At 42.9% G+C, this 16,989-nt stretch overlaps 1 protein-coding gene across 4 annotated transcripts in view; it reads left to right on the top strand.

Annotated features, from left to right (window-relative positions):
- Positions 1 to 293: 293 nt before the first annotated feature.
- LOC144322502 (uncharacterized) overlaps positions 294 to 16,989 on the top strand; it is a 34,855-nt gene continuing 18,159 nt past the window's right edge. For 2 of the 4 annotated variants that reach the window (XM_077912638.1, XM_077912640.1), the window contains exons 1-2: positions 294 to 1,190; positions 4,994 to 5,039. In XM_077912638.1, coding sequence (XP_077768764.1) covers positions 954 to 1,190; positions 4,994 to 5,039 — 283 coding nt within the window. In that variant the 5' untranslated portion in view covers positions 294 to 953. Of the gene's footprint in view, positions 1,941 to 4,993; positions 5,040 to 5,925; positions 8,776 to 16,989 lie in introns of those variants that run through there. The other 2 variants (XR_013388140.1, XM_077912639.1) reach the window with 2 other exon arrangements.

Raw genomic sequence — 16,989 nt, forward strand, 5'->3', positions numbered from 1 at the left:
GAAGCTGGCACAAAAGGACCATTGAGTGTCCATAGAACTGGAGTAAAACAGGCTGATAAAAAGAGACACTGAAAGTGTAGTACGCACAGAACATGAATGCAAGGTAGAAGTGGACTTAAGAGGGAGATGGAGTTTCTGTATGGGGGTGGCTGGTTGGGTGAAGAGTGTCAGGCTTGAAGGCAGGAGAAACCATCCTAATTTGGGACACATTGTGTTTATGATGTAGGATGACAAGATGGAGATGTTCAAGAAACTGTTTGTTAGATGGGTCTGTTGCTAAGGGATGAGGTCAAGGCTGGAGACACAGCGTTAGGATTTATCATTACAGAGGTAGGGGCTGAAGTCAGGGGTGTGGTTGAGATTTCCCAGGGGGGTTGTGCGGAATGAAGTGAGAAGGGCTGAAGACCAGTCACCTGCCTTCAGGGAATGAGCAGAGGAAGAAGAACCAGAGACAACATCTCTTCTCTGTGAAATGCTGGCAGAGGATATGAAGCTTGAGTCAGGCCCTTTGAGCCCCAGTAACAGCCTGGGGTCGGTCTCACCAGCCACAGTTTTCTCCTGAATGAACTTGCATCACTAACCTCAAAACTGCATTATGAAATCCGCATCAGATTGCATACCTCTGGCAGCCTCCTGGGGACAATGGGACTCATAGCATCTTGGGGCTGGGAGTCCTCTCCACCTCCACCACATCTCTGCCAATTAGTTAGTTATCCAGCACCCCAGGCAGGGAACTCATAACTTCCCACGGCAGCCATTCCACCATTGAGCAAGTGAGGATATCAGAAAACATTTTCTTACAAATGCAGTCTCACCAGGTTCAAGTCAAAGGAAAAAATAAAGCTGCACTCCAGTGGTAATGACCCTGGATAGAGTAAGATTCAAGGACTCCTCATTCTGGAAAATCTTTCTATTAATGTATCCACCAGCATCTTCCTGCTGGGGTTGGGGTCATGGCGTTTGACTCCCCCCAGGAAGTTACAGTGATTTCACTACTATTTGCACACTGGATGGGAATGTGCTCATCTGCTTCAGGCATTCTTCTGGCTTCATCAAGCAGTGAGTACTGCCCTGGAATCTGGCCAGTCTCTCAGGACTCAAGAAGTGCATGCCACAGCACAGATCCACCAGGCTGGACACGCGGGAAGAATGAGCAGCTGCTAGTTGAGAGCGAGCCCACTGCAAGCAAGGTGGGCACAATGCCATTCTGTTCAACATTTTCTCCTAAATATTTATCTGCACCTGGCCCTATGTGGGTCTCTGGAGAAGACAAAGGAAGATAGATATGATTAAGAAATGGCTCTCATCCTTGGGCCAATTTGGTGGGAGAAACAGACATGCAAGAGGGAAAGGTGGATGAAATTTTTTTTGCTTTATTTTTATAAATTGCCAAACACCCACCTTAGCAGTGTCTATATAATCCGAAACATGGAGATTTTTATTCTCAAAAAGACGTCAAGGAAAACTGCCCTTGAGCATAAAACTGAAAAGTATTAATCCTTGGATACATGCTTGCCAACTGAAAAACCATACATCACTTTCTCTTGACTACAAGACATCCATTCCATTAGGAGACTTCAGACTGAGGATTCTTAGGAATTTTCCAGAATTTACAGACTTTGGAAGCAGATTAACTTTCTGATTCTACAAAATCCTTTTTTCTTTCCCTTTGCCTATTATTGTACATTGACAATCTCTCTTTTCTCTATATGATTTCCATTATCTTCATTCTGTTACTTTTGACCCCCTACAGTCATAAGGATTGCCTGATCACAGGCATGGAATCCCACTGAGCATAGCATATGACCAGGGGATTCACTTCATAGTAGACAAGATATGGGAATGAGCGCATGGTCATGGGATGAACTGCTTGATATCACATATTGCACCCGGAGGAGCTAGCCTCATAGAATGCTGAAATGCCCTTCTAAGGGCCCAAGGTACCATCTCTAAGGCAACACCCTGAAAGGATAGAGTATTATCCTTCAAGATACAGTGTATTCATTAAATCAGAGACCCCTAAATGGTGGTGTGCCCTCAAGAGGAACGATAGATGGCCTGGGAATCAAGAGGTGGAAGTAGCAGTGGGCCCACTAACCATCAGTCCCAATGACCTACTGTAAGACTGTGTATTCCAGCCCCACACCTTTGGAGTCTAAAAAGTCATACTTCCTCAATTTCATATGAATCTGGTCAGTTTATCATGAGTCTTCAGTTGGACTTTTTCTTTCCAATTGGACTTTGACTAGAACTAATTTTTTCATTAGAAAATTTGTTGAGGGGCACCTGGCTGGCTCAGTCGGAAGAGCATATGATTCTTGATCTTGATCTCGTGAGTTTGAGCCCCACACTGGGTATAAAGATTACTGAAAAATAAAATCTTAGGGCACCCCAGGTGGCTCAGCAGTTTAGCGCTGCCTTCAATCCAAGGTGTGATCCTGGAGACCTGGGATCGAGTCCCACCTTGGGCTCCCTGCATGGAGCCTGCTTCTCCCTCTGCCTGTGTCTCTGTCTCTGTCTCTCTCTCTCTCTCTGTCCTCTCATGAATAAATAAGTAAAATCTTAAATATATATATATACATATATATATATATATATATATATATATATATAAAATAAAATCTTAAAAAATAATAAAAGAGGGGCTCCTGGGTGGCTCAGTCAGCTAAGCATCTGACTTTAGCTCAGGTCTTGATCCCAGGGTCCTCGGATTCAGCCCCATGTCAGGCTCCCTGCTCAGTGGGGAGTCTGCTTGTCCACCTACCCTGCCCCCTGCTCATGCTCTCTCTCAATAAATAAAATATTTAAAATAATAAAATATCACTTTTAAAAAAATATTTTATTTGTTTATTCATGAGAGAGGCAGAGACATAGGCAGAGGGAGAAGCAGGCGCCTCACGAGGAGCCTGATTTGGAACTCGATCCCCAGACTGGGGTCACGCCCTAAGCCAAAAGCTGATACTCAACTACTGAGCCACCTAGGTGCCCCAAAATAAAATATCACTTAAAAAAAAGAAAATTAGTAGATTTGCTCATCTTCTAGATCTTGACACATACATTTACCGGTGATTGTTTCACCGGTATATGTATGTGTCATAACTCATCGAATCATACATTTTATATAATTTACCATAAAAAGAAAAAATTGAATAGTGATATGAAATATATGACCTCAAAATATTAAGATTTCAATAGGGATTTTGGTAAAAATATAGAAAATAGACAAGAGAAATCAAGAAACTTTTTTTTTTTTAAGATTTTATATATTTACTCATGAGAGACAGAGAGAGAGAGAGAGGCAGAGACACAGGCAGGGGGAGAAGCAGGCTCCACACAGGGTGCCCGACGTGGGACTCAATCCCGGGTCTCCAGGATCACACCCTGGGTTGAAGGCGGCGCCAAACGGCTGAGCCTCCCGGGCTGCCCAAGAAACTCTTCTTAGAATAAGTATAGGCAAGATTCAAAATTAACCAAATATATTTTCATAATAACTCTAAAGTTCCCTTTAAAAGTTGGAACATCTTAAAGAAAAGGCCTCTCCTACTCCTCAAGTCAAGATGGGTTTAGGTGTGCAGGCTGGGGCAGGACCTGGGGAGAGGGGATTGCTCTGTAAGATAAGGGAGAAGAATCACCATATGGGGAAGGGGGTGACCCTGGGAGAGAGGCAAAAGGAACAGCAGGGTGGGATGCTGGATGGGTGGAGGAGGGAGAGTTGAGAGCGCTCAGGGGCACAGCAACACAAAAGGGAATTTAGGAGGAAAATAATTAATCAGAGAGTATTTTGAAGTGGTTTTTCATGGTGTGTGCTATGGGTTTCCCTCTGGTCACTCCTGCACTGGCTTTAGCAAAGGCTGCACTGCTCACTAGTTCTATTATATGAAAGTGCATTTTTCTGGGAATACTGAAGGGGGTGGGATGAGGTGTATGCCTGTGTTGATGCAAGACAAAAACATATTATGCACTGGAGTTAAAGACTCCAGTGTGAATCCCTGAAATTTCCAGGACAACCCTAGGCCTTCAAAGGCTGTGGAAGTGGTGGAGGTCAAGCTGAGCTCTCTAAGGCATAAAGAAGGACTCAGTTAGTATCTAGGTTCTGGGTGGGAGGAATAGGAAATAGTATGAGGAGGTACACAACTCACATGATGAAAAGATGGAACTGGAGAATAGGAAGGCATAGAGGGAGGTGGAATTAGAAAGGGCTGGAGGGTTAAGGAGTCTCTTGGGCTGAGAGGCTAGGAGTTTACCTTAAACTCCTTGTCTCCCCCTAAACCACTACCCTAGGGAATCTGACAACCAGCTCCTAGCATGGATCAAGTCTTTTTTTTTTTTTTTTCCTATCCATCTTCCCACTTTTCTAAATCAATTATGTTGGCCCAGAGAGACAACTGAGATGGAAACTCTCAGGAAAGTTGAGAGAATCACTCTTGTCGACAAGGAAGGGCTAGAGATGAGGGTTCCTATCCAATACCCACAGACCACCTATCTGGATGTTGTAAGGTGTTCTGGGGGGAAACCCCAGTCATGCCATGGGTTGAATTATTCAGAGAGTTCAGAGAACCTGGGGAACAGAGTCTTCAACATTTGTTGACCGGTCACCTTCTCATCTAGGTTTGTCAACCTGGACTCTCCTAAGTGTGAGGGCTAATCTGAATAGCAATGCTGAACCTCTGAGAGTTTTTAGTCAGGTGCTGGAGCCCTAATGCTGTCCTCAGGGAGCAGAATCCTACCTTCTGGAGCACATGCCATTTGATATTTTGTGTCCTTCTTCAGAAGAGGCCTGCTAATTAAAGAAAATCAACTGAAAACCCTTCTCTGAGGTTTTCAAAAAAAGGGAAAGTAAATAGAAAATACTTTTATTCACTTTGCAAATGAATAAAAGGGAAGGAACACAAAGCTCCAGTAATGCATTGTGGAGAGATTATCCATGGATAATGATCTGCCTTGAGAGGAAAGAGAATGAGTCCAAGCCCCTCATTTGTCTCTTGTCTTTCAGCATCAATGCAGAGGGAAGAAGAGGAGCAAAGGGGGAGCATTTGCAGGTAAGTTTCTGCCTGTTTGGTCCAGATCTCTCAAGAGTTAAACTTAGTCTCTCCTTTCCATGAGACCCAGGTCTACAGTCTCCGAGGAAGTCAGCTGCTAGAGCCCATCCCTCTCCGAAAGCAAAGCTCTCAGCAAGGAGACTCCTAGTAAGGAGTCAGACCTAGAATTTTTTGGGTTCCCTGCTAGGCCCATCCATGGGAATCAAAGAGTGATGGAGCTGGCCAGTAGGTCTTGCCCACTAGGTGGCGGTGTGAGGTGCAGTGGTAGGGCTCTCTGGAGGCTGGCCTTTTGGGTCCTGATTTGGGAAAATTGTTTAACTTTACTAAGGCTCATATTTCTCGTTGAGATCCACTTGGCCTGCAAACCCCACAGAGTGATTATGAGGATCTGATGGGATAAAGTAAAAAGCGCTATTCCATACTTGAGCCTGTCAGTTGTCACTGACTGATCTTTTTTTTTAATGGTTATTTATTTATTTATTCATGAGAGACACACACAGAGAGAGGCGCAGAGACACAGGCAGAGGGAGAAGCAGGCTCCCTGCAGGCAGCCTGACGTGGGACTTGATCCTGGGTCTCTAGGATCAGGCTCTGGACTGAAGGCGGCGCCAAACCACTGAGCCACCCGGGCTACCCCGTCACTGACTGATCTTGTACAGGAATGCTTGGGGCTCTCAGAGGTCAGTGTTCCAAGAGCCTTTCCCATAGGACCATTTTACTCATACTCCTAAGAAGATTCCTTTGTTCCTCCCTTCATCACATTGTGACAGTCTCCTGGTGTCTCAGGTTGGAGAGCCTGCCAGAAAGGAGTTCATGGGACATGGGACCTGCTTGTTCTTTGGAAAAGCAGGTATCGATGAATCTCTTCTTTTTTCTGTACCTCTAGTTCTAGCATGGCCTATGTGATTCGAGGGCCCCACTGCAGCCGAACTTGTCATGTGAGCGTGAGCATAAACCTAAAGGGAAGGTAATGTGAAAGAAAGCCCTTGCATGAGAAAGAAGTGTCCTGAAACCAGTGATGTAGGGGAATGTGACTCCTGCCAGGCTTGCTGGGCCCCCATCCCCACTCTGCTCCTGCTGCAGCTTGTATCTCTTATCTTGTATAGCCCCCAGGCCAGCTTCTTAATGAGGGCAGCAAGATCCCTGCTGGGAGAGTCAGGATAGAGTGACTACAGAGGCTGATCTTTTGATGTTTGGGGAGGCTGGAGATGTTGCTCCCTCACATCTTCTCTGCCTGAGCCCTCCTCTCTCTCAGAGGCCTGTCTTTGGGGGACTCCGCAAACAGGTGCATTGAGGTAGTAGCCTCTCCCCCTTAGTCTTGGAGCTTCTGAACACACAAGTCACAAAAGGAATGAATTTCCAGATTATGGAGGAGAAAGAATAGGAGGAGGGATGCTTCCTAAACAATTGAAGCACATCAGTGAAATCTTCTGGGACTCCTGGCGGACACACAGAACACTGAAGGCTTCCAGCCCTTGTGGAGTAACAGAGATAAACCAGAGCAACTGCATAGTCCTCGGTTCCCAAACCCCAAACACTGGAGGGGTGTGGGAGGCTCTTTGCAGCAGAAGTGGAACCAGCTTTCCCAGGGTCTCCCCTCTGTTCATGAGTCCTTGGGACTATGTCCTGGTCTTTAGACACAGTTGATCCCCACAAGGGTCTGTCTTTAGTGGGTTCTCTAATGAGTCCAGTTCATATAGGCTAAAGAATCCCCACTGACTTTGGTCTCTACCCTAGTTCCCCTTCAACATCTCTCCCACTCTCTCACCCCCCAGTTACGTCCTGTAGAGTGTCCTTTCCTAGACCCCAGGATGAAGCACAATCTTCACCTAAGGGAAATTCAATCCCTGGATTGGCACTTATTGTAGAAGCAGCTGGAACATTTGTGATGTTTGTCCTCTTTTGCTCCAAAGATCTTAGGATATCTTTAATCTTCTGGCTCTCAACACTCCTCAGTATAACAGTACAGGGGCCTCTCTGTCTCAAGTGCCAGGCTCCATCCTTGATGGAGAATTTCCTAGCGAGATCTGGGGGCAGCTGGAGCACCATCTTTGAAAGCTTCATCCAGCACTGAGCCCATCTGGCACAGATACAGCCTCAGGGAAAACTAGCAGGGGCTACTTGGCCAAAGGGCAAATGCGGACCTTCACAATCCTCTGTCATAGATGCCAAAGCAGCAGGGAAGGATCTAGCCCAGATGACACTGAGGCACCCAGGAAGTTTCCATGTGAGGGGTCTGGCAAAGTTCCAGCTAGGGAATGACCTGCAAAGAGTATGGAGCATAGGAAATGCCCCCTGACCAATAGTCTAATATTTAGAAAGCTACCCCATGAGGAGTCTAGGGTCTGATTTTGAGGAGACAGAAAGTGACTTGGTATGTCACTCAGGGAATGACTCATCAAGGGGTTCCAGGGCAATTGGAAAACACCCCAAGGATTCACTTTGACAAAAGTTGGGTAGATATCTCTGGTAGGAGCCCTTGTAGAATGTATGTAGTTCATGGCTTATTGCCAACTTCCCCCTCCTCAAAGTATTATAGTTAATAGGAAACTAGAAATTTGGCATCTTCATAAATCAGGAACACTGCCTGAATACCTCTTGGAAGCTTTCCTTCCATGATCCAGGCATTAGATAAGCACTAGAAACCTAGGTTATATGGTTAGATATATATATCTACCTAGGTAGATTCAAGGTCCTTGAATCCATAAAGTTAAATTGATAGAGACCTAATCATGGTTTCTTCCCTGGTCTTCTTTTCTCTCTTAGCTACCCATGCTTCAGGGATGGCTAAGCCAAGTTTGCTTATTAGCTCTTAGAAAGAAACCATTCATTGCACAGGTCAAGAGGAAGTTGATCACAAAAAAATGCAGTTCCCACCCTGCATGGTCTTTTCTCTGACCTCTCAGTGTGAGCAAGGAGACCAGAGGGCCCTGTGATGTTGGTCATGGTTCCCACAGGACCCTTAGTCCAAGGAGAAGAGGAAACAAACTTCTGTCCATCATCATGGACAAAGTGTGACTGTATGGAAGACACGAGAGACAGTCCAGAGTCACCTCCAGCCAAATGATGGTGGGACATGACCCAAGGGAGAAAAGTAGAGTTGTGTACCAATAGACTCTAGCTATGGAGGAGCAGTGCTCCAGAGGCAGAGAACAGGGGAGGAGTGTCTGGAACAGATGACCACAGAGGAGAGCATCTTCTAGGAGTCTCCACTTTAGGAAAAAGATATTGGGGATTTAGAGATTCCTTCAAGGGTGAAATAGTCCAGGGAGATAGTGAAGCCCAAGAAGACTCCAGCTGCTAAATCATAATCTGATGTTCTGAGAGACACGAAGCTGAGAGATGCTCAGAAATAAATGTCTGAGTGGCCAAGGGGCTCTAGTGACCACGTATTGCCCTCACCCTAAGTGTTGGTTGCCCAAGATCTGGAACTGCCAAACCTTAAAGAGCAGCTTGCTGATGAATTGAAGCTCATATTGAAGGTAGAAATGTAAAGCCAGCATCAGGGTTTTCCCACTGGAGCGCCCCTTTCCTAAGATAGCCTGCCTACTTAATTTCCTTCAATCTATAAATCAATCTGAAGAGAATGGATATCTTAAGAATACTATGTCCTCTGATTCATGTTGTAGATATCTCCATTTCTTCAATTTCTCACCAATGTCCTATAATTTTGTGCACATTCATACATTTTGATAAATTTTATCCCTATGTAATTCATACTTTTATGTAAATGGCACTTTTATTTAAAGTTTACTTGCTCATTACTAATATATAGAGAATAAACTTTTTTATTTTTTAATAAATTTATTTTTATTGGTGTCCAATTTGCCAACATACAGAATAACACCCAGTGCTCATCCCGTCAAGAGAATACATTTTTTTAAAAGATTTTATTTATTCATTCATGACAGAGAGAGAGGCAGAAGGAGAAGCAGGCTCCAGGCAGGGAGCCGGGCGCAAGACTTGATCCTGGAACTCCAGGATCACGCCCTGGGCTGAAGGCAGGTGCTAAACCGCTGAGCCACCCAGGGATCCCCTAGAGAATAAGTTTTATTGTTGCTTTTTGACCTTATATTCCATGACTTTGTCAAATGCATTTATTAGTTCTAGTGGCTCTTTTTTTTTTTTTTAGAATTTCTTCAGATGTTATTTGTAAATAAGGAAAATTATTTTTCTTTTTCCAAATCTGTATGCCTTTTCTTCTTCTTGCCTAACTGCCTTTGCTAGTACCTCCAGCACAATATTGAAGTGGTGTGTGTATACATCCTTGTTTTGTTCTTGAAACCAGGGTAGAAAGCATTCAGTCTTTCACCATTAAGTATGAAGTTGGCTGTAGATGTTTTGTAGATGCCCTTTATCAGACTGAACAAGTTCCCTTCCATTCCTAGTTGTGAGAGTCTTTTTAAACCAGGGATGGGTACTAGATTTGGTCAAGTGCTTTTTCTGCATCTACTGAAATGATTTTTTTTTTTTAAGATTTTATTTGAGTGAGCAAGCATGAGTGAGGAGAGGGGGAGAGGGAGAAGGAGAAGCAGCAGACTCCCCACTGAGCAGGGAGCCCAACTCAGGGCTTGATCCCAGGCAGAGACACAGGCAGAGGGAGAAGCAGGCTCCATGCAGGGAGCCAGACATGGGACTCCAGGATCACCCCCTGGGCTGAAGGCGGCGCTAAACCGCTGAGCCATCCAGGGCTGCCCTGATTGATGTTCTTTTAATGTTAAACCAACTACACATTCCTGGGATAAATTTCACTCAGTCATGATGTATTATCTCTTAATATATTGTTGGATTACATTTCCTAAAATTCTGTTTATAACTTTTACAACTATGCTCAGAGATATTAGTCTGTAGTTTTCTTTCATGTAATACTTACATTTGGTTTTGGTAGCAAGGTAATTTTGGGCTCACAAAATGAGTTGAAAAGTAATCCTTTCCCTATTTGGAAGTGTTTAGATTTTTTTTTCTTCCTTGAAGAAAAAATTCCTGATAGAATTCCCCAGTGAAGCCATCTACATCTGAAGTTTTCTGTGTGAGGTTTTTTTATTTTAATTTTTTTTTAGATTTTTATTTATTAATGTGAGACACACAAGGAGAGGGAGAGAGAGACAGAGACAGAGACACAGGCAGAGGGAGAAGCAGGCTCCATGCAGGGAGCCTGATGTGGGACTCGATCCCGGGTCACCTCCATGCCCCAGGCTGCAGGTGGCACTAAACCACTGCGCCACCAGGGCTGCCCTGAGAAGGTTTTTAAACCCAATTTCAATTTGATACAAGAGCTATTCAGGCTACCTAAGTATATTTGGATAACTGGTATCTTTGCTATTTTTTTTCTTTGCTATTTTTTATTCATTTTATCTAACTTTTAAAGTTGATTGGCATAAAGTCGTTCATAATATTCCCTTTATCTGTAGAATCTATACAAGTATTACCTCTCTTTTTGTTTTTTTTTTAAGATTTATTTATTCATGAGAGACACAGAAAGAGAGAGGTAGAGACACAGGCAGAGGGAGAAGCAGGCTCCCCAGAGGGAGCCTGATGTGGGACTCGATCCTGGATCCTGGGATCATGCCCTAGATGAAGGCAGACGCTTAACCGCTTTGCCACCCAGGTGTCCTGTTACCTCTCTTTTCTGATATTAATTCCTGTCTTCTCTTTTTCTAATCAGTCTGGCCAAAAGTTTATCAATTTTATTGATCTGAAAGAATCAGCTTTTGGTTTTAGTGATTTCCTCTATTTTTTTTTTTTCTATTTCATTGATTGCTGCTTTGATCATTATTTTCCTTCTGCTTACTTTGGGTTTGATTTGCTCTTTTTTGCTGTCATTTATTGGGATTTAAGCAGGCAGCAGAAACAAATGCATAGGTTTACTCTATGTTTATACAGAAATCAGAGATGAGATTTGAGAGAATGAGGCGGCAAGCTTGGTTTTAGTTTGGTTTTCTGGTTGTTGTTGTTGTTGTTTTTAATGGAACACCATTTGTAGAATCTCTTAGCTAGAAACCTTGAAGTGAGTATTTAAGAATGTTGATTCCGCAGTTTGACAGACTCTGAATTTATATTCTAAGTCCTCCCTCCTCCTAGCTATAAAGTAATTGTCCCTGTGCCTGTGGGCTCCTATGTACAATGAAAATAATACTATCATCTTTCCTCATAATGAGTTAACCATGTATAGCTCCATACCTGATCCATAGAGCTTGATAAACATTAGCTATTATATACTCTTTCACTACTTTTATCACAAAAATCTGTCCTACCCTAAAGACCCCTTCAACATTTAAGGACTTTGTTAAATAAACCAGATTTCTACTTCTCCCCTCAAGAGTGTGGTAGCTAAATACCTTTTTGCTAACTAATCACCCTAAAATTAGAGCTTGAAATAACCCACCCCACCCCCCGCCCGCCCATGCTTCTATGTATTGGCTAGGCAGTTTTTCTGGTCTAGGACAACTCAGATCTAGATGATACAGGATAGCTTCATTTGTTATGTGCGGTGACTGGTTCAATGTCAGCTGAGACTCAGCCATTTATCTCTAATTATCCAGCAGGCTAACCCAGGCTTGTTCATGTGGTAGCAGAAGTATTCCCAAGAGGAGGAGAGGGCAAGCTCTGATGACCAAACTTCTTCCACCTTATGACCCAGTGGACATTTTGTGCTTGGCTTCTCCAATTTTATGTCAATTGTTTTTTCCCCTTATAGTCATTTGCAAACACCTTGTAATTCATGTTGTCTGACTATACACTAAAGGCATCTTGTGACCTCTTATCTTGGCAAACATAGGATATTAGGCAAAGAAATAAGGAAGAAAAATCTCCAGTTCTGATATGAGGGGGTCCCTGGAAAACCTGCCTAACCCCCCTGGGACTCAGTCCTGCCTTGGCTCTACCAGTCCTCTCAGACCTCAACTCCTCCCCAACCCAAGCAGAGCCTGAGCCTCCAAATCCGTTGACAGCCCTACCCCACCCATTACATAGGCTCTGCTCTGCCACCTGCCAACACGACAGCCCAGTCTTCCTCCAAGTTGGCCCACCTCCACCTCAGCACAGTCCCCTTACCCAAATGACACAGCTGATCCCCAGCTCCAAGCTTTTCCAAGCTCACTGAGCTTCCATTCTGACAGTGGATAAGGGCCAGCTCTGGGGACTCAGGAACAGCAATTCTCACCAGTCACATAGTTTGTGACTAAATAATGCAAGTAGACAGAGAACCAGTGGGTGGAGCTGATGAGTGAATGGATCCTACAAGCAGAGACCTATCCCTTAGTCCAGGATGGATGAACTGCGCAGACTTGGTGAGTACTGGGCTAAGGTGCTCCTCATGGCTCAGCCCTCTGCCAGTGACACCATCCACATAGATGCCTGTTTTTTGCCTGGAGGCACTATGCCTTACCCAAAACCCAGTCTATGGAAGAACAGAAAATGTCAGTGCACCCTTGGGGACAAGCCGTCCAGGCTCAGCCAATTTACCTGCCTCAAACTGGCTCAGCTCCACAGCTGATGTGTGATCTGGATAGTTTGTGGTTTTATGATCCACATGTGAGGGTTCCAGGAAAAAGTAAAAATGTTTCTAACTGTATTTACCTGTCTTGGGGTGGGGGGAAGGACATTATATTCAGATATGTAAATCTAACTTAAGACATTTTACTCTCCTTATGCTCCACATAAAAAAAATAATGTGTGCTCATGATTAAAAAAAAAATCCACAACATACTGAAGAGAATGAAGTTCCCTTCTTCAATGAGCCTCCAGAGACCAACTCCCAGAGGCAATTATTGTTAACATATTTTTATCTATCCTTCCAGAAATTTTCTACATGTGTGTAAATATCGATTTGTACAACCTCATTTTACACAAATAAATAGGTTAATACATATTTAATATTTATGTCATATTCATAAGTTTTTTTCACATGGTTTTATCCTTTAAAAAAACACAGATAATCCCTGATTTAGAAGCATGTGATAACCCAAAAACTTAATTTGTAAATAATCTTTCTGAAATTCAAAACATCTTTTCAGAGGAATAATGTTCTAAATGAGGGTCAACAAACTTTCTCTACAAAGGGCCAGATAAGTATTTTCAGCTCTGCAGGCCACACAGTCTGTCATATGTTCTTTTCTTCGTTTTTTATTTTTGTTTACAATCTTTTTAAAACCTAAAGACCAATCTTAGCTCTTAGGCTATACAAAAACAGAAGGTGAGCCAAACTCTGCCTTCAGATTATAGCTTGCCCACCCTTTTTCTAAGTAGCAGTTAAGTGCCACACTCAGCTCTCAGAAGCAAAAATAACCCATAATGGGTTGCTAAGATACCAAAAGAGATAACATATTTTAAATTGCTTTGTAAACCATAAAGTCTCTACCAATGTGAAAAATTATTAGACAGATCTTCAGTACTTAGCATGCAGGTAATTTTTAAAAATAAAAACTGTTAACACTGAATAAAAAAGCTTTATAGGTCTTGAATTGCATGTATTCATGAAGAATCTGAATAGAATTCTTAAGTGATCTACAAGGCAGCAGAGATAGGTAACATTGTGTTACATTCAATACTACCTTTTTTGTCAGCACAACATAAAACACATTGGCTCAAATTTAATTGGTTAGTGTGGTGTGAGTTCATTGGACAAATGGCCCCCTCCATCAAAAAATAGAGTGGATTGAGTGGATCACTCAATTTTTACCTCCTCTAGACATTGAAAAGGCTTCTCTTGTGTCTGTTCAGTCACACACACTGACCTAAATCCTGAATCCTCTGTGAGCTGCACCTGCTCTAACCTACAATGCAGAGAAGGGGCAGACAGTATAGTAAAAAGGATGCTGGAGAGCCATTGGGTGACTACCTATATTAGGAGCCTTATTTTACAATAACAAAAAAAAAAAAAAAAAAAAAAGACAAACTCGTTACATTTCATTGAGCTTTAATCCTTATATTTGCCTCTTCTCTGTCATAGAGTTATAACTTACCTGAATAACTTCACAGCATGACTATAATTTTATCTTCTTACAAAAGAAATGCAGGGATTTTCCTGAAGCATCTGGGCTAGAATCAAGAAAGAAGGTCAAAAAGAAAGGACACTAAAGAGGATCATGTATGAGAAAGGGGCTGGGGCAGCCTGGGTGGCTCAGCAGTTCGGCACTGCCTTCAGCTCAGGTCGTGATCCTGGGGTCCCGGGATCTAGTTCCACGTTGGGCTCCATGCATGGAGCCCACCTCTCCCTCTGCCTGTGTCTCTGCCTCTCTCTGTCTCTCATTAATAAATAAAATCTTTAAATTAAAAAAAAAAGAGACAGAGAGAGAAAGGGGCTGACCTGCTGATTACACACACAGGCAAGGAAGGCAGTTTGTGATATATGTGCAATCCTAGAAGGGAAGGCCAGGTGGAAGGAAGACATTGCCCTGGGCATATGGCTTAATGTCAACTGGGTCCTTAAGGCAGGGCCACTTTGTGATATCTCCCTTAGCAAAACATCCTGTAATTTGCTAAAAGGAGTCCTTTTAAAACATTTTTGTAATTAAAAAAAAAAAAAGAGGCTATCCATACATTGTATTTTTTTTTTAAGATTTTGTTTATTTATTCGTGAGAGACAGAGAGAGAGAGAGAGAGAGAGAGAGGCAGAGGGAGAAGCAGGCTCTATGCAGAGAGCCCGACATGGGACTCGATCCCGGGTCTCCAGGATCACACCCTGGGCCGAAGGTGGTGCCAAACCGCTGGGCCACCGGGGCTGCCCCATACACTGTATTTTAAGGATCCTTTGGTTTCCCTGCATCTGCTTGTCCAGGTAGGTGAACCAGAGCAGAGTGGCAAAGAAAGGGTGTCAATGATGACAGGCATAATAAAAACATTATCTAAGTTTGGAGACCAGTGAAGAGTTTAGAAAATACTTTCCCAAGTATTATCCATGTAACAACTCTGTAAGGACAGGGATTTGGAGATGGGTGCAGTGACTTGCCCAAGGTTGCACAGCTAGCACACGGCAGAGCAGAACACAGCACTTAAAAGTTTCTGAGGTCAAATTCAGTATTTTCCACATCTCCCATGCTGCTTCTCAGGAGGTTCCACAGAGATCTGGTAGGAATAGTCATTTCTACTCTTATTCTTCCGCCATTCTTCATTTAGTAGTTGGATTCCCATGAACATCATTCTAAGTGTCTTGCACTTATTAAACACATGAAACTGTTGACCCTCAAATAAACCAGCATGGCTTGCTGAGCATCTGCATCTGCATGGGGGAGGCAGCAGAGCCACACTGGGAAGGAAGCCAACTCTGGGGCCAGACTGAGTGGGTCGAAATCCTCAATGAATGGCTGACCAGCCGTATGAGCTTGAGTGTGTTACTTAACCTCTGCCAATGTATGAAAAGCATGTAGCCCGGTGCCAAGGACACGACAGTTCAGTAAGTGATACAGATTTCATTCTTATTGGGTCTTCACCTACCTTCTTTATGACCATTATCATAAAAAGAAGACTATCAACAAGAGGTTGATTCATATCTTCAACTCCACTCTCTTCCTCCAAAGAAAAAAGTCGCAAATACATAAACAGAGTGAATATCTTGTATATACATGCTTATGGGTTTGGCTAATGAGTCTATCTGGTTGTGCCTAGCCTCCACATGCTGAAATAATCCATCCTAGCCCTTAAGCCAAGCTACAATTTAAAAATTTAATAAATGGCATTCATCCTCTAATCTCTTCCTATATGTGATTGACAAGCATCAGTGGAAGCATCTTGTGGAAGTTACTGTTCTGGAAATCTGGGGTAAGTGGGCCGAAAGCCAAAATTACCTGAAAGCTTCTTGAACTCCTGGAATCTATTCCCAAGCTATTGAAAATAATCAGTTATCAAGGGCTCCCCCTACAGGCACCAAAAAGCAAAGGCTAAAATTTAAGGTAGATACCATTTATGCATAGTACAGAGTATTGTGTCCCTTTCTTCTTCTTCTGGAAAAGTTCCCACCACAAAAAGAAATGTAAGACTACTTCAAACTACTTCTCTTTCTGAGGTATGGGAGTTCATGACTTAGCGATCCAAATTTCCTCACAACAGGACACTGAAAATACATGCCTAGAGATAAAAGCTCACACAAGGGATTCAAAGACTGGGGGCGGGGAGAGACTTAACAAATGGGAAAGTGCTGAGAGAAATGGGGGTAGCTCAGCAGACAGGACCAAGGAGTAGGGAGCTGGAATGGTATCTGACAGGCTAGCATGGGAGCTCGATCAGCTTTATGCCCCATAGAGTGTGGAGTTATCAGAGAACAGATTTTATCTCATAGGAAGGAAGAACATTTTGATAATGAACACTATCATACACAATGAACTACAAAAGGGCAGTGGTGAAGGATCATCACTGACTGGTGAGTAGGTAGAGAACTAAACGGGATTGTATTTAGGATTTTAGTTCTAAAATCCTAAGAATGTAGGTTAAAACGTCAAACAACTGAATAGTCCTGTTGCTAGAAGGCTGGTATCATCCTCAGACTATTTTTTCAGTATTAAATATCAACACTTTCTGTTTCAAGCCCTAATTTAGTCTCAAAATAATTTTAAGAGAAAAGGCATCAAAATCAAAATAAAGGGAAGATTATACCAATGTCAACTTCCTAGTTTTAACGTTATACTACAGTTTATTATATAAGAGAGTTACCATAGGAAAAAGCTAGGTGAAGTGTACACATGGCCTATACGCTATTTTTGCAACTTCCTGTGAATCTATAATTATCTCAAAGAGCTTTTAAAAATCAAATTAAAGATACTTCCCCAAGAGGTTCTAAGTAACCTCAAAGACAATCCAGTTTGGTTCAAGAGTGCAGTGTCATCAGCCACAAATGACTCTGTGCAAGTATCTACAGGCAGCAGTGCTCATTTCAAAACCATGATCAATCAGCTATTAAGATTTACAATTGTGATTAGGAAAGCCTGTCATGTTGACAGGTGTCTAATCTGGTTAT

Source organism: Canis aureus, chromosome 10, assembly GCF_053574225.1.
Source record: "Canis aureus isolate CA01 chromosome 10, VMU_Caureus_v.1.0, whole genome shotgun sequence".
Lineage (NCBI taxonomy): Eukaryota > Metazoa > Chordata > Mammalia > Carnivora > Canidae > Canis > Canis aureus.